This window comes from Meriones unguiculatus, chromosome 3 (genome assembly GCF_030254825.1).
Source record: "Meriones unguiculatus strain TT.TT164.6M chromosome 3, Bangor_MerUng_6.1, whole genome shotgun sequence".
In the NCBI taxonomy this organism is placed as follows: domain Eukaryota; kingdom Metazoa; phylum Chordata; class Mammalia; order Rodentia; family Muridae; genus Meriones; species Meriones unguiculatus.
The window spans coordinates 94463873-94485874 of NC_083351.1; the positions used below are offsets into that span (position 1 = coordinate 94463873).

Consider the following 22002-nt stretch of genomic DNA (forward strand, 5'->3'; position numbering starts at 1 on the left):
GACCTAAAACCAGGCATTCCTAGCTAGGCAGTTCTTCAGAAGGAAGACACTCCCTGATGTGATTTCCAAGTTTGTTCTGCGTCTCCATCAAAGCTGCTGGAGGCCTGGCAGCAGGTAGAAATCCATGGGTCTCTAGTTAGCTGAGAAACCAGAGACCTCAGGTGCAGGGCTCCCTACAGGGGAGGGGCTGCTGTGTCTCCTGAGCTGTGGCTGAACTGGAGGATGACACAGCAGCAGGTGGCAGGACACACCTGGCAAAGGTGCAGCTGGGAGCCAGGACTGCTCCACCTGCCTTCACCTGATTGGTTATTACCCAGGTCAGAATGGAGATTACCTCACAGAGTAAGGTGGGGCTTTAGACAACCCATGGTAAACCTAGATGGGACAATCAGCAACCATTACCTTTTTGCCATTTTATTTATAGATGGAGAAACATTCTCATCAGTTATTTATTGTTTCTATGAGCAGAATTATCAAGGACAAAGCTGTATAGCTGAACCTGTACCAAATGCTAATCCTTACAGAGTCTTTTTATCAAATCCCCAGCTAAGTTGGGGAGAACAGGTTTTCCTTAAATCATTAAATTTTTTATCTTAATTGAAAAAAAATGACGTATTCCTCTTGGCCAGATGTGTTGAGTTTGAATGTGAAATGTTCCTCACAGGGTCACATATTTGAACACTTGGTTCACTATTGGTAGTTCTTTGGGAAAAGGTCCTGGAATCTTTAAAAAGTGCAACTTAGCCGGAGGATACATGTCACTGTGGGTTATTTGAGGGCATATTAGCCTCATCTTGCTTCCTATCCTCTGTATATTTCCTGTGTGTGGGTAAAGATGGGATCAGCCAGCTTTCTGTTCCTGTTCCTGTTTCTATGCCATACTTCCCACAATGTAAATTCTCTCCTACCACCAGTCACCTGGTAGTGGCTTCTACCAGGAGGTCCACTACTTTTACTTGGCTCTAGTTCCCATGAATGATGTGCCACAGCTGATCCTGCCCAGAACCCACCCCACAGCTATTCTCCTCTCTCTCTCTCTCTCTCTCTCTCTCTCTCTCTCTCTCTCTCTCTCTCTCTCCTTTTCCCTCTCCCCCCTCTCTCTCTGTCCTAAACCACAAGCTAACATAAAGCCTCCCCCACATTAAGTTACTTTTGGTCATGAGGTTTTATCACAGCAACAGAGAAGTCACTAATACACCAGGATATCCGTAACTTTTGTTCCTGTCTATTAGGCAGTTAGCCCCAGAGTACTTTTCTGTCAGTGAAAGGTGTATTTGTGAGCTTTTCCCTCCCTGTGCAGTGCTGACACATTTCCAGGCCTTACTGTTCCGTGGAAGAAGCCACCCATGCCCTTCATGACTCTAAATGCAGGAAATGAGATTTGATGTTTCATGTTCAGCTTGAAGGGACATAGACTGGGAATTCGGGACTATCTTAAATCACTGAATTTGTAACTTAGGTGATAAAGGGGACAGTCTCTGGTGCTAAGAGCACTGGCCTCCAGGTCAGCATCTAAAGCCTTAAGACACGGTGAACTCAGTCAGACGGGATCGCCCAAAGTCTCTGCCAGGTATAGGGAGTAGCCTTCCGGAGTGGACAGAGTGGGAGTCTATCAACCTCCTGACTGCGGATCTGTCTGGATAGATGTACACGAGCTGCAGCCAGTTTAAGCACTGTGGCTTAGTAAAGGACGCCAGCCAGGCTTCATGGGCTGCAAGAAAGGAGCTAACACTGCCCTGGCCTCCTCTTGTTCATGGTTACTGCCCTTGCTCCTGGCCTTGCAGCAGTCAGACAGCCCAAATCCCTGATGCACATCCCTACTCCTGTCCCATCTCCTGTGAGCCAGGCACTTGTATCACTTGCTTTTAGAGTCCAGAGTGCTAAGCATTCCAGCACAGAACCACGTTATCAGTTGCTTTCAAACAGCAACCATAAATCATGTGATTTATTTCCTTCACATTCACCAGCTTATCTAAATGGAAAAGCTCAAGTGTCATTCACCTGAAGAACAGTTTTCTTAGCACAAGTACAAATAGCACCCCTTCCTGGAAGATGAACTGAAGATAGGTGAAAATGCCTTCCAGATGGCAGTTAACTCTCTCTGAGTTACAGAAGTATGAATATATACATATATATGAATATATATTCTGAATATATATATGTATATATATATGTATATATTCTGATGCTTAAAACAAAGTTCAAGTCTTTCATGCTTTCTACAATTGAGGTCAAAACTGTACTTGATATTCAGTTAACTGTAGTATTTTTGCTATATCCTCATGACCTCTTACAAACTTGATAGCAGAATCACTTTTCCCAAACAAACTATATAGATCAGACAAGCACATGTGATTTCATACAGCAAAAGCAAAACGCAAGACTGAGCAAGCTTATACTAGTTGCCTTCTCTAAAAAACAAGAGAGGAAGATCTTTATTTCTTTTCTACCTCTTATCCCTTGTACTCATGAGCCTTATAAAGACTAGTGACCCATTAGTAAGTTACTTACCAAGGCAAGGCATGGAGATGGCCATGAAGGTGGCAGCTGCGAGATAGTTTGGCTCATAAGATAGCAACCAGCTGCTCAGGTCATTAGATCATCCAGGTGTTTGACCTCTCAGTTCAGCAGGCGTGTCTCCCTGAAGCTGAGACACACAGCACAGGCTGCCTGGGAGGGGCCCCATACGTGTTCTGCTCTGCTCTTGCTAACAAGAGCTAAGTGACTTCTACCAGAGGTCCACTACTTTCACTTGGCTCTAGCTCCCATGAATGATGTGCCACAGCTGGTCCTGCCCAGAACCCCACAGCTATTCTAACAGTGATTTCAGGAATACTTGGGAATGGTGTTAGAATGTCTCCTTGTTGCTTTGCATTGGTTTATTTTTACATGTTTGGTGTTCCTGAGTCCAGAAGCTTTTCCACAGAGTGTCAGGTACAGTGTTTCTCTTGTAATGCCATGATGGTAAACGTGAATAATGGAGAATGTTTGTCTGCAGCCCCCTTGAAAAGCTGTCTTTTCTCTTGTGGGAAATAATTATGCCCAAGTACTGTGTGCTGGGCTTTTCCCGAGGTTGGTATGGAGGCCTTTGGATTAACAAAGGGCTGGGAGGAGGCCTTCCACAGGGACACAGTACTGCACTGCCCTGCTGGGACAGAGCTGGGCAGAAACAAGGCCTCCTGGGTAACCACCATCCTGAGGCAGCCACAAACTGCAGGCTATTGTTTTCCCACTACTGTGTCTCATGGGGAAAGTAAGTGTCTTACACATCCTTGTTTAGTCAGAGAAACCAAATGTGCACACATTTCTGCAGTCACTAGCCTTCATCCAGCTGTGAAGCTAATGTCTAGAGCTGCTAGTTCAGGTAGTAGTTCCCCTGCATAAAATGTACAGGCAGGCAGGCATATGGACACTATACCAAGAGGGCCCATGCCCTCCTGCCCCGCCCCACATGACACAGATAGGATTGAGAAGTAGAGAGGTTTGAATATGTCACTATGAGAGACAGGCTGAAACACGGGTCCCAGACTTAGCGAGAGCCAGGCAGATTGCTAAACTACTGGATACTGACACAGAGACCAGGCTGGGGCAGAAAGGATGGAGAACTTTTGGGATGTGTTTGTAACATTTCATACCTAGAAATCTGACTTGTGGGGTTCCATCCCTATTTGGAACTATGAAGTTTTTGTTTGCTTTTGTTTATTTTACTATGTTATGTGTGTAATTTTATTTATTTATTTAGTGGACTTTTCTGGCAGTTCTAGAATCATATAAAAGTTGAGAAGAGACACATATACCCTACCTACCAGTCAAGAATATCATCACTATAAACCTATCAACACTGCTAGTATATCTATGATGTAAGTCAGATGTATAAATGTGTGTGTGTGTGTGTGTGTGTGTGTGTGTGTGTGTGTGTGTGTGTGTGTCTTGGAGACTTAAAACTATCTCTGCTTTTCAGGAAACTTAAGAATTCTTCAGGTTAAACCACATATAAAGCTTTCATATTGTCCTAGTCTCAGTGTGACTGAGTCCAAAATGTCCATAGTCTGTCTGTACTCAATGTAACTTTCACCTGTTAATCTAACCTATGCACATATTTCCAATAAGAATATAAAAACCTGATTGATATGAGTAAATATATAGAATAAATAGATCTACATACACATAGATGATCAATACATTCATAGACATACATATGTAGATGATAGTTGAAAGATATGTGGTAGATCTTAGACACAGACTTTTAGATAAACAATAGATAGGTGATATATATTGATATATAAGTAGACAGAAGTAGATGGATAATAACTAACAGGTAGGAAGGTAGAGTGTAGACACCTCCATGAAGCGTACGTGGATGACACACAGGCTCTCGTAGAAGCAGGCTGTACCACCTCCTGTGTCTATTTTCACAGGGTCACTGCACGTGAAGCTCTGAGCAGAACTGGGACTTTGGGGAGGAGAACACAGAACACTGTAGGATGCTAGGCACAGTTGGTGCCATTACTTTATTCACTTATCTTGAAATTATTTAAACTTGTCTCTGCAAGCCCAAGTTTACTGACGTTTCCAGATGGCAATTTCCCTCTTTTACTCATTCTTACATTGCAATCAGAAATGGGTGGGGGTTCTTTCATAGCTGGGAAACAGAAGTTTTGAGGACCCCGTGCTGTGTTCTGCAGAAAAGCTGTTTAGGTGATGGCTGGATGGAACTCCTAGGGTGTTTGTTTAAACCCTTTATGCCCTCATTTCCATCTGCCCTGTATATCAAAACCTCACACTCCTTAAAAGTGTGCTCCCTAACTGACTTTAAACTCGTTCTATGTCAGTAGAGTTGTGTTTCGATGTGCGCTGTCCTGTCACTCAATAGAGACCAAGGCTGCTTCCCATCTTGCAATCGGTTTTATGGAACATGAATGCTGGGGAGTCAGCTTCATGTCCTCCGTCTTTGTCGAGGCTTTTGCACCACAGTCCTCCTTATTTTTAAACATCTGTGCGTATTCCCTCAGCAGATTCCGATTTGATCGAGGAGGGAAAGGTATCTTTTTATATATGATTTAATCTACTTGTGTAAACTGTGGCTACTAAGGTCACTTTGGCTCTATTTGCTCATTGTATTTTCCATCTGAGTGGATTTTTTGTTTTGTTTTGTTTCAGCTGACGTTTCCTGCTACATCTTAAAACTAAAGTCACATTCAAAATATTTTTTTTTGCTTTTTACAAACTTACTTTGAGAATTGCATACATGTATATAATGAAATATGATCACACACATTCCTCATTTCACCCTCCCAGTCCTCCCATATCCTCCCTGATGGCTTGTTTTACAGTTTATATTAACATTTGATAAGAATTCAAGATAAGTTTTGTTGATGTGTTAAAACATTTAATAAATGAACACACCTATAAGCAAACAGTGCTTTTCAGGTGTCTTCCCTTACAATGTGAGAGTCTAAAAGAAAAATATCATTCATGACTTTTATGTTATGGCCAGGACATTTTTTGACAATTATTAATAAGATGACTGAATCTTAGAATTGTCTCCTCCTTTGTCTGCTCATCAGTATCTATTTGCAGAGCCCTTACGGTACTCATGAAGATGTCAAGAAAGACAATCTTTTGCTGATTCCATGAAGCATCCATAGATTTTAAAACAATATTCCTCAAGTTGTATTTTATATTCAGATCTCACTTTCAAGGAAAACCTCCTATCACCGAATAAAACAGTCGGTTTGGGTGAGAACCGGATCTCATGACTGCATGAGCCATCGTGAAGTCAGTTTGAGCTGTTTTTGCGGGTCCCAGCTAGGCTCAGTGGTCTCCTTCTCTGCCACTCAGCACAGCCCCAACCCTGGAACATGTGCATTGTCTTTCTCATTCCACCTCTCTCGACACTGTTGTTGCCCTGACGCTGCATTCTATCTTGTTCTTATTGTTCCTATTGTCTTTTTTTTCCCTCTTCTTATGGTATGCTGGCTTTCTCAGCTACTGGCTTGACTTTTGAGAAAAAGAATTTGTACTGTTTAATTTGAACCATCACTTCCACATTCCCCACCATGATTTTTAATTTTAAGAAAAGATGAGAGCTGTACTCTTTTTATAAAGTTATCAATATGTCTTCCATTCATTCGCTGTCTGCTCAAAATTCAGTCTGTCAATCAGCAGGAACCTGCTTGTCCCTGAAACCATGCCCTAAGCCATACCTTGGTGAAGGGTGCTAGATAGAGCTGCATGGGAGAGTGCCATTTTGGGTGCCCATTGGGGTCATATAAATGATGCAACTCTGCAGATGACTCTCATGATTGTCCAGAGAACAGGTGCTGGTTCCAGGCTACACCTGGCCCTGACTCTGTTACCTGTTCCTGCATATTTTAGGTACATTTGAAAGTCAGTTTTATTGTCTTTAAATTGGGTACCATACCTTTACCTATTACATAGATTTGTTGTAAAGATTAGAAATACTACAGATTATACACTTCAGTAGCTACTAGCTGTCATTGCTATAATATTGAAAATCAGTCAAACTGATGGATTTTGACACTGTATTTATCAGCGCAGAACATTTACAGGTGTTTGAGAACATTAGAGTGTGTTTGTGTCTGTGTGTGGGCACACATTACCCGGACATTGTTTCTACTTCCTGCATACAATTCTTTGGGGTGAATTTTCACTGACTTCTCCTCTAGCAGGCTGCTGTCACAGTCTGAGTCATTTATACCAGCTGAGCTAGAGAATGAGGTCTTTAAATGTGGATTTTTTTGTCTCAACTTGATAGAAGAATATTGGGCAAAGAAAATAATTTCAGATGTCTGTGCATATAAAGTTAGTACTATTGAGCATCAGGCTTTTTCAGTATTGGCTAGCAATTATACAAATCAATATACAACACAGTCAATCTTCTAAGGAGATTCCCAAGGCTCTCCTTGTTCCCTAGAGTGCTGCAAGAGTGCATGAAGGGCAAAAGACGGCAGGATATTTGCAAAATAAGTTACTTGAAAACTTGCAATGTAAAGATTGAAAAACTTTGTAAGGAGGGATGCTTCCAAAGAGTATAGAAACTATAACTTAAGTATTTAGTCAGGGTCTTGGTCACTGTTCTGGTTCTGTGAAGAGGCATCACGACCACAGCAGTTATAAAAATATTTAATTGGGGCTGGCTTACAGTTTCAGAGGTTTAGTCCATTATCATCATGACAGGAAGCATGGCAGCATGCAGGCAGATGTGGTGCCTGCATGCCGGAGAAGGAGCTGAGAGTTCTACATCTGGATCCACAGGTAAAAGAAGACCTAGCTCAGGCTTCTGAAACCTCGAAGCCTACCACCCCTTACCCCCACTCCTACCTGGCTCAATGACACACTTCCTCTAACAAGGCCACACCTCCTTTTCATATTTGAATGCTTAGTACCTAGTGACCAAGCACTCAAATGTATGAGCCTGTGGGGCAATTTTGATTCAAGTCACCACAGTTAACTAGATATAATACCCAAAATCTTATTTAATAGCTCTTCCAGTGATACTAGCAAGATATTCTGTCCTCTGATATCTACAAATATTCAGGAGCTGCTCGATGATAAAAAAAAAAAAAAAAATCCAGCTGGTGGTTACCTAAGAGAAAAAGAGAGAGACAGACAAAGAGATAGAGAAAGTAACTAACCTGCAGGTATCCTGAGCTGTTTAAAGCTATCTGAAGAAGTAATTTCCAGGGATGGAAGCTCAGAAATTATGTCATTATTTTCCTACCTGCCCTGTGGATTTCTTTCCTTGACCATTAGTCTCTTCACCATTAGTCTTCCACAGGGAGACCTGCTTCCTGGAAAAATGCAATTATCCAAGCGTTCTGAAAAAGAAAATCACACTTCTGACTTTTAAAAACAGATATCCTTAGCAGAGTTCTGACCACACACTGTCAACTGACCAGAAAGAACTGCCCACTATCCTCCTGCCCATTGTGCTCAGCTCCTTACTTGAGTTGCTTGAAAGCTTTAAAGATAAGACAGACGGATCCTGAGAAACCGTGACACTCAAATACTGTCACTGTGTAGCAGCCATGGTAACTAGCACTGGGTCTGCTGCTGCTGCTCCTGCTGCTGCACGCCACTTCCCAGTGTTTGTCCCCACCCCCCACTGCCCTGACTGACACTCGCAGTTTTTATAGAAAGTGAGGAAATGCTCTTTTGTTTTGTTTTGTTTTGTTTTGTTTTCTTAGCAAGCTAATCTCCCTGAAGGTCACATGGACTAGTGCTGTGGCTGTGATGTACTCACTGCCCCTGCATCCCCTGATGTAGAAGACTGGGCCTGAGACTCAGGGAGGGCATGGGCTCATTTCACACACTACGTCAGGACACTACATCAGGACGCTGGGCACTGAGACTGAAAATAAGCATGTCCAATCTGCCTCTTTGGTTTCTCTTTGAAAACTCATTGCATCTAAGGCAATTTGCGGTTCCTTGTCACCACAACTCTTACAGGAAACTTGAGAAGCACCCTAACTAGAGCCTGCCGGATTAAGTCTTTGAAGTATCCCCATTGGTCATGTTCCCAATCCTCAGGGACTGAGCAGCTGTGTTGTTCCTACAGTCAAGGTGTGATAGATCCAGAGCACTTAGAATATCCTCCGGAGCTGGAGAACACTTCTGCACATTTATGTGGGTATGAACATCCAAGAAACAGTAAGGAGGAAAGTCAGAAAACCATGCAGTGCAGGGAGTGACGCCATCATGCTCTTCTATTCATGGTGACAGGACATGCACAGCAGGGAAGCTCTGTCTCCCCGATGGCCCCATTCAACTGCCACCACATCTGCATATGTGGTCACAGTTATGGCTGTGGGTGATGTGGTAGGAATACCTCTGCCCTCAAGGGGACAGCGTGCAGTCAGCTAACAAGGTAAAGGCATTCCATGGCATGACACCCCACACCTGGGATGAGGAGCTTTGCTGGGGAATGGGGCGGTGGCTGTGGTGTAGGGGAGAGCTTCAGTGCCAGCTCCAGCAAAGATAACAGGAGCTGAGACAGGCCACTGGCTGTTGACTGGAGTTTTCTGTATGCAGCAGGTCACAAGTCATCAACATAAGGCCTGTCTACCCACTTATTTTAAAAATTGATGAATTTACAAGATACACAGATGGCCTGAATATTCATTTTCCTCTTAAGAGCCATAACTGTCTGTCATTTACTGATTCACTTAATTATGGACCCAACCCTTTTGACAAATAGCAACTACTCAGAGCAACTGGGTTTTAGTTTGAGTTTTTGAAAGAAGGGTAACTCCCCCCATGGACATACTCATCTCAATGCAAAAATCACTTCAGATTATTTTTATTTTTCTCCATATTTTCCTTTTTCCTCAGCCACACCTAATTTGACAGCAGTCCCCCTTAATGACCGGTCTTGACTGACTCATCCCCAAGACTCAACTTCATTTTCTTAGAAACAAGACTCTTTTTTGATGTTCAAGTTTCACAACGTTACACCAAACCTAATTACATTACATGGTTGCAGTGACAAGATCAGCTGGCATAAACAGGTTTGGAAGGCTGACACAGCAGGGTGGATAGAACCCAAAAGACACCAGTGACAGCAAAAGTTTGCAGACATCCAAGGGCAATCTTGGGGGCTCCACAATGTTGCTTCAGTGGTGGGCAAGGACAGAAAGCTCCCTTGGTGGGGAGGTGAAGGGTTCCAGGGAGCAGACACCTCTGTTTGGTGTGAGTGCACACTTGTGCATCCGATCGTGAGCTCATGGGCAGGAGGCCACCCAGACCATATGGTTGATGTCACAGGAAGAATGCGGCAGGCACATGGAGCCACCAGGGCAGAACCCCATCTGAGTAGCGCTTTACTGAGAGGACCATGAGGGGGTACAGTGCAGAGCCTGCCAGCAAGAACAGGTGCTTGCATGTTTTGGTGGCAGGGTAGTGTAGATACAGTCTGGGTAGCCTGGGACAGTCCTCAGCTGTGAATATCCCGACTGCCTCAGCCTGCCTCGTCCAAGCACACAGTGAAAAGTTTCACACCTTTGATCTCCATGGGCAAGGAAGTTACCCACTTCTTGAGCTGAATTGTCTGGAAGGCTTGGAGGAATAAACAATTGGAGGCAATTTCCCCTAACTTCCCAGGTGGATTTGCTTCAACACCGAAAGGCTTGCAGCCACTAAAGCACATAAACTGGCTAGGTTTCTGGAGGAAACACTAAGCAGGACCTTGCAGACCTAAGCACCCAAGGAACAGCTTCTTCTTCTGCGTGAGGCCAAAGGGAGCTTTTGAAATTTGAACACAGAGAGCCCTACTTATTTCCAATAGAACAGGGATATTGTGAGCCTCAGTGCTGTCTGGGGACAGAGCCACTTCTTCCTCCTGTTTTGTCTCACTCGCTTATTGACCACCTGACTTCTTAGGGACAAGGCTGGTAAACAAGAGTCACTTCTGTTGTCTTACCAGGTCCAAATCTATATCATTCTCTTCCCAGCCCTGGTAGAAAGTGCATGAAGGGCAGGTTCCTCAGGTCCTTTAACTCAACCTTCTTTCAGAAACTGTTCTGTCCCTCTAGAAGGCATCATCCTGAGAAGTTTGCTGCCATAGCCCAGTGTCCTGCAGGGAAAAAGCTTTTGGATGAACAGCTTCTGTTGAAACAGAGATGAACTGAGACCATTCAGAACATGGAGGTGGCTTGCTATGTGTGCGGCTCCCAGAATTCTTTTCCTCATCTTTACCTGTGCAAATGAATCTCTGTGGTCCTTACTGGTTGTTTTTTAAGATAATATGCAACGACAGGACAGTAAGAGAAGAAAGTCTGGTAAAAAATAGTGTTTGGGCCTCCGATAGGTGAACCTTTACATGCCTTTTGGCTCCTCGCAGCTTATAAATTAAGACCATAGCAACTCCTTTGGAGCAAGCTTTTGATGTCTGGCCTTGCACATTACAGCAGAGAAATCCAGCATCTAAACATGAAAACAATTCTAGGTCTGGGTCTGGCTCATTATAAATCTACCCTTCAGCTCTGCAAAGGAAAAAGAAATGGTGCAAATTCTCAAAGCTACAGAAAATGAAGTAACTGCTAGGTGGCATCTTCAAGGTACTGGAGAGGGCCTGGCTTCCAGCACCCGCCCTTTGCCAGTAGCTGCCAGGGGCAGGCTTTCTGTTCTGATGTAGATCGAAGGACTAGACACTGCATGAACTCCTAGGAGGACACATCACAGGAGACAAAAGAAGGTCCTGATGTTCTGGTACACCACCGCTGGTGAAGCAGGGTAGAGACAGTGCATCACCCAGGCCACACGTGATTTCTGAGCTTCCAGTGCTTGCTGCATGTTAGAAGGACCTGGGGATTCTGGGTACAATATTCAAGAGATCAGCACATGCTTAAAGACTGTGACAGTTTACCAAGCCCATATCTACATGTGGCTCCACAGCTCACATGTGCGCATTTGTTTACCTACCAAACCCTAGAAAACATCGACCAGAATGCCAGACCTGAAGCTCCCACAAAGCTGATAGGCAACAGGGAGCAGCCACATGTTACTTTTATCTTTAAGAATGAACAGAGGAGGTACTTAATTGAGAAAGTAGTTGGTGTGGCAGTCAGTGCTGTTACTGTAACGAACGCAGGGGATGAACCAACTAAAAGGGAGGAAAAGTTAATTTTGGCTCACAGTTTTGGGGGTTTCCGTAGCTGGTTACCCTGTTGCATGGGCTGGTAGAGAAACATACATCCTCATAGGAATGTGAAGGTGAGGAAGTTGTTACCTCCTAGTGGCCTGGAAGCAGATAAAACACCAGAAAGGCTGGAGCCCCACCATCTCTTTCAAGGGCATGACCTGTTATGCTCAAATTTCAGTATCCGCAAAGACCACCAGGAGCCGGGCCACACAGGCAAGAACAAAGAGCCTTTATTTGGGGCTCAAGCTCGGACTCCCCACTGTCCAACACAGCTGCTTAGGGAGGGAGCCTCCAATAGCTGCAAAGCTGGGTTTTTATTATGGTTTGAGCAAGGAACAGCACTTTCAGTTACATGATTGGTTCGCATTTAGCAGAAGGAAGCTTGTCATAAACTGGTTGTTGCTGATCTAGGGGATGTGGGAGCACTTCATGCAGTGTCCAAGTAATAAGATGTGCCGGGCTAACAAAGAGTGCTAACAAAAAGTGCCAGGTAACAGTATCATTTTCGACTAGCTAAGCAAAGGTTTCTAACTAACCCTTAATTTGATTGATCAAGTGCTTGGGGACTTTTCAAGGCAGTTACTAAATTATTGCTTCTGATTTTCTGGGAGGTTATTGAGTTATTGTATCTTGTTTCCGTGGACTATAGTTTCATGTTCTTAGAAATAGAAATATATCTAAGCAACTGTGAGAACATTACCAGGAAACAGAAACCCAGGCCTACAGTATCTTTTGAAGCCTGTCAAGGCGGCACAGCTGCTTGGGCCCTTCAGACCCAGTGACCTAATTTCCTGCCACTAGGCCCCACCTCTTAACATTTCCTACATATCACAACAGCACCAAGGGCTGGTGCCAAGTCTTCAACACACCAGCCTTTGAGGAGCATTCCAGATCCAAACCTTAGTAGCTATTGATCAATACAGATGCTTAATGTAGAACAAAGTATCCCAGAAAACACAACTTATCCTGTGAGAGTGGTGGCAAGATCCACCGGTGTAGCCCTGTGAGGGAGGCTCCACAGTGGAGGCTGCATACACCATATCCTGCCCGGGAACCCTGACTGGCTAAGAGCAGAGTCCTTGTTCCCACTGGTATACAGTTGGGTTAGACAAAGCAATGACTGCTGTCAGCTCCTGCCGCGGAACCCTCCCTCGGGCAGCAGAGAAGGAGAGAGGGCTGCAGCTCTTCCCTGGGCTGCAGTGAAGGCATTTCCCCTGAGCAATCCCTGGGAAGCAGAACAGATACTTGGCTCTCGCAGAGCCTATCTGCAGGATCTCCGTTCAGAAGGCTTTTCTTAATGACCTGTAGTTAAGGGAGAAGGGCAGAGAACGGATCAACCCGGTCGGAGGGGCTTAAGATGGTGGAGACAGGAGACTTAGGGAGGAGGTGTGGAAAGCCTGTGAGTAGCCAAGATGTCTTTCATGGCCCCAGTGTGGACACCAATTACCATTTAAAAGGCTGCAGGGCTGAGAGCGAATGTAAGAAATGGGAAAACATGAAAACAACATGAAAGCACACACAGGTGGCCAAGGAGCAGCTGAGAGCAGCCAGAGGCAAAGCCATAACACCACAGCAGCAGACGGCAGTCCCTGGTTAGAAAGATGTGCCATGTATTTGTTTAGCATGTAATAAAAAGCTCTCATCTTGCTGATACCGAAAATCTTAAGTGTTCCCACAGTTGACTTGGGACCAGTTCCTAGAGCCCTAGTGTGTTTGCTCTTCATATGGTTCAAAACTGACATCACTTAAACATCATTTAAAGTTTTCTTCAAAGTGTAATGGAATCTTTTCAGAAATGAGACAGCATAAGGTTTCTCCAGACAAAACTGCATCCAAGCAGCCTGATGCAGCTGAGTTTGAAGGCATCATGGAGTTAGATGCAGCCATCAGCTGCTCAGGGCAGATGCTTCCCTTTTTCTTCCAGAAAGTGTCCTTGGCTTCCTCTCCTTTCAGATTTACTACTTTAGCCTTAGGACTGTCAAAGGAATATCAGACTGAGCCAAGGAGATGACTTAACAGGCAAAAGAACTCACTACAGTGTGTGTCCTGGACATCAGGACCATGAAGCCCTTTCCACACCAGGCTGCGCAGACATGTCCAGATCAGACTGTGCAGGGACCACGGACTGAACTTGGACCCACCTCCAGCCAGCACATCCACCAACAAAGGACGCTTTTGACTGGAGAGGGAATCCACGGTGTAGCTTTGGGAGAAAGCACAGTGAAGAAACTGAAATGAAGATGAGGTGTGTCATGACACATCCTCAGAAGGACACAACGCAGCCTGGGTTACACCAGGAGAAACCGAATCAAATCTGAATTATCTAGCTGCTAAGTGACAGGAAAGACAGAGACACGTGTGCACGCTGCATACCATAATGCGTTAGATAGCATCATGGTACTGTGGTTACTTTTGAGAAACACAAAGAGTTTGAATCTTCAAGAAATGCATGTAGAAATAACTGTCTGAAATTTGCACACAGACGTTATATTGAAGTAGCTGCATCTGAAATTTGCATCTAAATGTTACATAACTTAAGGTCAGGTGTTAACAGATGACTGTTGAAGCTGAGCAGGTATAAGCACAAAGGTCTTTTATTTGGCATATGATTGAAGTTTTATATATATGTGTACATATATATATGTGTGTGTGTGTGTGTGTGTGTGTGTGTGTGTGTGTGTGTGTGTGTGTGTGTTTAAAGGTTCTAATGTGGGTTATTTGCAAGTGCAGGGAAACCAGATCCATTTAAAAGCTGAGAGTCACACCCAGCACCATTAACGCAAGGGCGGCCATGACCTCTCTATGAGAACCATGGCTGGGACATGCTGCCTTTGTGAAAGGTGTCACTGGAAACCGGGGGGCCTCTGTCACCACATACATGCATCTATTGGCTTTGAGACCATCCCTCCTTTCACTGTGGGCTTCTGTGTCCCCTGCCAGCTGGTCTGTGGGAAACTGGAGCACATGCAGCCGGACCTGCGGTGGGGGCACTCAGAGCAGGCCTGTGCAGTGCACGCGGAGGGCACACTACCGAGAAGAGCCCGTCTCAGCTGGCCTGTGCCCACAGCCCTCACCCACCAGGCACCAAGCCTGCAACTCCCAAAGCTGCCCCCCTGCTTGGAGCGTCGGGCCCTGGGCAGAGGTAACCCGGTAGGGCTGAGAAGGGTGGCAGTGGAGTGCATTCTCCGTGGCCTGGGGAATCCAGTCTCGGAGTCTGGGCATTTTCCTCCGCTCACTTGCTGTCTTGTACAGTGCTCACGGACCTGTGGGAAAGGGTGGAGGAAGAGAATGGTGGCCTGCAAAAGCACCAACCCCTCAGCCAGAGCCCAGCTGCTGCATGACACTGCTTGTTCTTTGGAGCCCAAGCCTCTGACCCACGAAGCCTGCCTGCTCAAGCGTTGTCACAAGCACAAGAAGTTGCAGTGGCTGGTGTCTGCTTGGTCCCAGGTATGCCCACGGGATCCCCTCAGAGCGGGATCAACCTCTTCTGCACGCTGCCTGCTTCTGCCTCCTCTGCAGTCACTGCATCTTCTCACACTGTCCAAGCTCAGTTCCCTGTGCCTCAAGCCAGGCTTCTCTCAGATCACCTGCCTCACTGGCATCCATGCTGATGTCATCTGTAACTGAGGAACACTGGGAGCCTTTACGGAGCCTTATTCATCGCAGGATTTAGAAAGATGCATTGATTTAGAAAGCACAGAACCCATTTCTCCATATAGTCTGGATGGGCAGCCAGCTTGTGTCTGTAGAAGTGGCTTAGGTGCTGAGCTGGCTGTGTAACCAATGGCAGCATGGGTGGAAATGAAGGGCACATCCTCATTCATGGTGACTGGGAATAGCCAGACCCCACACCAGGAGCATTAGTCATCGAGATCTGAGCTGGAGTATGAAAGTTTCCTGACTAACTCTGGCCTAAGTGAACCCAAAAGAGCTGCAGAAATCTTGCCACACCAGCCAAGGATGTACTGTCTACTGAGAGTATTAAGAATTCATTGTTTTGAGTTCCAGGACAGCCAGGGCTGTTACACAGACTCTCTCTCTCTTTCTCTCTCTTTCTCTCTCTCTCTCTCTCTCTCTCTCTCTCTCTCTCTCTCTCTCTCTCTCTCAAAAAAAAAAAAAAAAAAAAAAAAAAGCAATTCCCTGAGGCCAAACCTCTACCTTCCCACAGCAACTGGGAAAGAAAGCCTCTAACTGCTCCTGCTCATATTTCTCAGGGAAGGACAGGCCTTAGGGGGTCCCATCTCCTACATACCTCAGGCAATGCCTTGGTTAGGAAGGAAGATGAACCTCAGGGCTTTGCATCTGAGACTTGGTTTGTCACTGAGATGCAGCCTGGTCAGCTGGGTAAAATAATCTGGCATTGCTAGTCATGAGTTACAGCCTCCCTTTCACCAAGAGCAAGAGCAAATGGACGAGTGCCTCTGGCTGGACTTCCACCTTCATTTGACAAGCTGCATCTACTAGGCAAACCTCTGAGGCTGAGTGTATGTGTGTGTGTAGACAGCAGGAGACTTACGATGCAGAGTCTATGGGCTGTATCCAGGGAGAAAACCCTTGATGTGGAATTTAAAGTACTACACATGCACACATGCACACACACATGCGTGCATACACAGACACATGTACATGCTGACAGACACACAAACACAAGCACTTCTCTCTGTGCCATACACAATAAGTACCATAGAATTGTCTTCCGTGGGGACTGTGTCTTGGCTGAAGGGGACACAAAAGGCACTTGGAAGCCAATGAATATGGAATCTCGACTCCCCTAGCTCCTGCTAGCACCTTGGTGCAGTGGTCCTGAGGCTGTCCTGCACCATCCATCTACCCAAGCAAAAGCCAGAAATGTGGGATCCCTGCTACAGACACCAGCACTGGTCTGGGTAATAGAGGATGTTGCTCTCAGGAGCCATATCTGTTTATCAGATGCTTGAGCTTCTTCTGGCCACTTGTCAGTCTGTCCAGAGCCTCTCTGCTCATGCAGAAGCTGGGTAGGATGACTACTCAGGGTTGGCATGTATCCCACGGGGAGCAAATGCTCTCACCCCCATGCCTGCTTGCTTCCTTTCCATTAACCACTCAGGTTTCTGAACCCTGAAATACTCTAGGGGCCCATATTGGGGCTGCAGAAGAGGCATGGGAATGGGAAGGAGCTGTGATTCTCTACACATCTTTGTTCATAAAAGTTCTCTGGTATCATCCGTGACAGACCAACACTTAAAGTTTTCAGGAAAAGTGTTCTTAGAATCATCCCCATGAGGTTTCTGTCTGCACCACCACTACTGATGGCCCATAATGCCCTGCGTCAATGCTCCATTGTTTATGATTTGTTTTGAGATGGTCTTAAATTTGCCATCCTCCTGCTTCAGCCTCACAAGTACCAGAACTTCCTGTGCCACAACACCCAACCTCAGAGTCTCTTAATGTTGGATGTGAAAACACCTTTTAGATGGCAAGGCCCAATCCACGAAATGTATATGTTCATATAAGTGTTAAAGCTTGTGTCATTGGGGGACACTTTGGGCAATGATTTAACTCAAAAGCCCTCTTCACCCCCTTCCTCACAGTGCTCTGTGACATGTGAAAGGGGGACACAGCAGAGAGTTCTCAGGTGTGCGGAGAAGTACCCCTCTGGAAAGTACCGAGAGCTGGCCTCCAAGAAATGCTTGCATCTGCCAAAGCCTGCCCTGGAACTGGAACGGGCCTGTGGCCTGTTTCCCTGTCCTAAGCACTCTCCTTATGCTGCAGCAGGCCCCCCAAGAGGCAGCTGGTTTGCCTCACCCTGGTCTCAGGTAAGATGCTGATGCCATGCGGAAGGCTCTCTCACATTGAGGGGCAGCTCCCTGCAGTCATGTGCTCTGGAAAGCCCACTGAGCCCTCCAGGCCTTTCCCTCCTGCATGTGGGTGGCCCCTTGAGGGTGGGCGTGGCATGCTGCGGATGGACTCCACATGTTGCAGAGCGTTATACTGGGCCCCTGTGTACCATTGCAAATGTTTATGCCAACAACTGTAAGGAAATGTAATACTCTTGGTAAAACCTGGGCAGAGGTCCCCAGAGATGGGTGTGAATGGAAAAAGTATGAGATCCATAATAAATCAGCAGTGGTTAGTTTATAGCCAACCAAGTGGCTGTGAAAAGGGATTTTAATGTGGTGCCTGAGCCCTTGGAGCAACAGCCTGGGCTGAGGGTCCCTCGAGGACAGTGGTTCTCAATCTGTGGGTCGCAGCCCCTTTGGGAGTTGAATGACCCTTTCACCAGATGTTGAAATGCCGGATCCTGGTCAGGGTGTTTCAATTCAATCCTCCAAAGTGGCTGCAGGTAACTCCTCAGTCGGGCAACTACATTCCTTGTTGCAAAAGCTAGTAACTGTTTTCATGTAGGTAAGTTTCTGAGGACTAAGAGCCAAGCAAAGTAATTACTCACCACAGCAAAGCAGTGTCAGTCTTCAAAGTCTGCCCTGGAAAGGAAATAATTGTTTGCAGAAAGAGGTGCTGGGTCAAAGCCCCTGTACTAGACAGGGCTTATGGTCATGTAAGCCACATGACTAGCAGAATTGAACAGCCCAGATGCTCCATCCCAGCAGTGAGCACCTCTCTAGTCTGGGTTTCTTCTCTTGGAGTGTGTAAAGTTTTATCAATACTTTGTCTAAACCCAAACCTAAAACCCAGTTCACCTCTTCAATAGCTTTGCTGGGTCTGAAATGCCCCGTCTGTCTAATGAGTCATTTGTATCCACTGACTACAGTTTATATCCACTGTGATTCATTTGTTGATGCAATACCATAACCTTTAAGAAGCAAGAAATGGTGTATGTTTTCCATAAGCATTTGTGGCCTTGACCCTGCCCATAAACCGTGGAACTTTTCCAGGTTGGAAATTTTTCAGGTAGTAATGGATGGCTCTAACTAGCTGCACCTCCACTATGGACAGGATTATTCTTGTCCCAGTTAAGGACTTGTGGTGATTTGTTATCTGAGGTCAGACTCAAGTGTTTGTTTTTTTTTAATCCTCTTGTTTCATGGTACGCCATGGTATAAGGTTGACCTAAGTCATTTCAGTCATGTGTACTGAGGATCTGTACACATGATCCCCACTCTTTGGGGCCTGGGAACAGCTTACATGGGATCACCTGTTAAACTTTTCTCACTTCACATGTCAGAGATGAGGGTGTCAAAGCTTGACAGAGTAGGGCCACTTCACCAGGGTAGCATAGATTATTTGGGAAGGTCATTGAATATGAGGGAGCCAGTATCTGTTTCACAGATGACACTCTGGCTTCCATAGACGACAACTGTGACTGAAGTGCTGTGACAACTGCACAGCCAGAGAAAGCGTGAGGAGCCCACACAGGGTACAGACAGACGTGCAACGACCCTGTACACGTAGTGCAATCACTCACCTGCTGTCATCTTCCAAAGCTCTAAGAGTGGCATGGGAAAACCAGCTGAAGGCTATTGATGAACAACCTACATTCTATAGCATCTAAGGACAAGGGAGTTCATGTTTGGGACGGACTGAATTGCACAAACATCACAACTCCATCTGTAATTATGTTAGAAGTTATTGTGGATAAGGCCAATGGGTCTGTGCAACCCCATTCTCAATGGGGGCTGTAATCTCCATGGCCCTGGGGAAACCTCTGCATCTGGAGTGGAAGAAGCTAAATTAAGAAAGAATTCAATGCTCCCTCTCAGTGGAGGCTCTAGAGAAAGAAGGTGACAGAATGGGATCCTTAGTTCCAGATAGTGCTGTGTGCTTCTGTATCTCTTGCCTTCTGTGTTTGAAGGTTGAGCTGTGTACTTCATGAATCCCATGAGCTCCATGGTTTTACCAGTTAGATAGAACCCAGCAGCTAAACACCCACCATCACTGAGAGATTAGCAACTAATGTGTCCCAGAAAGACCAATGCTTTCAGTACATTTGAAAGCTCCTAAAGCAGACGTTATTAACTGAAAGGCACCTGTTCAGTTGTAACACTGAGAGAGTGATTCTTTTTGCCACTCACATAGTGTCTAGCATCTCTATATGTGAGTGGCTGATCTCTCAAATGTGGGGATCACTTCTCATCAGGAAGCATTTTGAAGTCTGAGAAGCAGGAAGGGGGAGGGTTTCGAGTGAGAAGTTCTCAGAGGACATCTTCAGTTAGCCTTTCTGGATAAAAGTGGGAGCAGCAGTCTCTACAGTCTCCCTGAGACTGTGTGGTGGCCTTCTTCCTGAGGAAGGAAATGTGCTCAGACTGGAGAAGGTAATTCCATCGTAGAAATGTAAGAGGACCAACCCCACCTGATGAACCCTAAAAAGGACCTTTTTTCTTTTTCTTTTTTTTTTTTGACACGGTGGTGGCTCCTTTCCACGAAAGCTCTTGGGTCTGTTGTAATGAGTTCTCCAAGTGATATGCATCTGAGTGCTATCAGTACAGCATGAATCCTTCAACCCAAGGGGCTTATACAGGTGTCTGTAGCAGGTGGCTGTGTGGAGAGTCAACGGAGCAAGCGTAGATCAGGATGACCAAGCAGCAGACTATCTGTGCCACAGCAGATTGCTCAGTGGGAAGTCCTGAGAAACTGCAGAAAGGTGGCAAAGCTGTGAGGGTCCAGAGTCTACACTGAACACTCTTTCTCCCAAGGTTGCTGTCACTGACTTCCCCACAGCAAGCATCCTTCTGAGTGTCCTGGCCCCTGCTGCCTCACTACTTTTTCCTGCCCCCGCCCTACCCTCCCTGCTGCCTCTCTGCCTTCTCCTGGCCCCTGCTATGATATAAATCATAAACATACAGCTAAGTCTGAAGCCACTGAGTTTGAATAATTGTTAAACACTTTCCATATTTTCCCTTTCTAGAAAGAAGAAAAAAATACATTTTTAACTCATATTCTCTTTTCACCTCCTTGTATATTGCAATCTTTATCAGTTCAGAACATTCCCAAAGTTTTTAGCAGAATTAGCTTTTTTCTTTCAATTTAATGTTGGGAAGTTGAGAGGCTATTTCTTATATAAATGTATTTTTTTTCATGAGGAATTCTCAAACCCTCTAAACCAGGGCTTCTGAATCACCAGGAATGGTGCCAAGCCTGAAACATGGAGGGGTGGGGAGATTGGGAGATGAAGGTGCCAGAATTGGCATTGCTGAGGGCCTGGGCTCCTGCTGCTGCTGTGTCTCTGCCAGGTTGAGGACCACACTCTAACCAGTGGCTTCATCAAGCACCTTGAGGCCAGGTGCTGAGTTGCTTGTGTTCATCACTGAGTCTCAGGTTTCTAGAACATTGCCTGGTACAGAGGTAATAAATGATGAACATTTATTAATTAAAGGAATCAATCAATGGCCAAGCACATCAAACCAAACACAAATGGTTTGTAACTGGGAGGTGTGTCCAATCTGTGGCCCCCAGCCAGCAGAAGACAGCTGGGAATGCAGCCCAACTCAGAATCATAAACTTGTGTAAAACATTAGGCGATTTTTATAGATTTTATTTTGGTAGCTCAGTTGGGCAGTTTTAAAGGGTGAGCCTTGTAGAAGATGTTATGAAGCTTGTTATAAGATTAGGCACATCTCATTGTCAGCCTGAGCAGAGTCCGAAGCTGAAAGGGAACACATTTAGCTTGAAGGATGAGAGGCAGGTGGATAGAAATGGCTTAGTTGTTGGCTTGGTCCTGTTGGCCACTCCCCAAAAGCTCCCAGTGGCTCATGAGCTGAGTGGGGAGCCTGACATGAACAGAGCAAAGAACAAAGGGCTGAATTAAGCTTTTGCAGCTTGTCAGATATGTGCCACACAGTGGAAAACATCTGCCGACCCACCTCACCCTGGTGACGATTCAGAATTAAGACATGCATCTGCCCACAGCATTATTTGTTCTGGTTGCCATAGTTACAAGTTGAAACTGAACCATGGGTGACTTTCGCTAATACTGATCTTTAAGTAAAGGAGCACAGTTCTAGGAAATGTTCCAGCGGTAGGCCCCAGAGCCTGACCATGCTTTACCCAAAGAGGAAGAAATGAGAAAAGGCCATTCCTTCAGCTGAGATTCCCAGCTCTCTGTGTCCAACTTCCCTCCTCAGTGGAGAAGGGAAGGTGATTTGTTTCAGGAGACACTAGTCCCTGGTCTCAGTGAAACTGAGGTCACCCTGAATGCTCTGATGGTGGCAGGCAGCAAGGACAAGTTCAGCATCCAGTTGGCTGGTACTGGCTGGCTGTTATGGGCAAGGGAGAGCTGGTTCCTGTTTGATGCTCCAGCTCCCAGAACAGGGACTCTTCCAGTGTGTTGCCTTGAAAGGGTGAGTGAGCAACATGAGTCACACATGTCCCCATTTTCCACAGAATGATTCCTGCAAGTTAGGCAA

At 45.6% G+C, this 22002-nt stretch overlaps 1 protein-coding gene across 1 annotated transcript in view; it reads left to right on the plus strand.

Annotated features, from left to right (window-relative positions):
* Adamts16 (ADAM metallopeptidase with thrombospondin type 1 motif 16) overlaps window positions 1-22002 on the plus strand; it is a 112195-nt gene that overhangs the window by 85894 nt on the left and 4299 nt on the right. The window contains exons 20-22 of the mRNA XM_021652998.2: window positions 14603-14804; window positions 14915-15109; window positions 17233-17457. Of these exons, the coding sequence (XP_021508673.1) occupies window positions 14603-14804; window positions 14915-15109; window positions 17233-17457 (622 nt within the window). The remainder of the gene's footprint in view (window positions 1-14602; window positions 14805-14914; window positions 15110-17232; window positions 17458-22002) is intronic.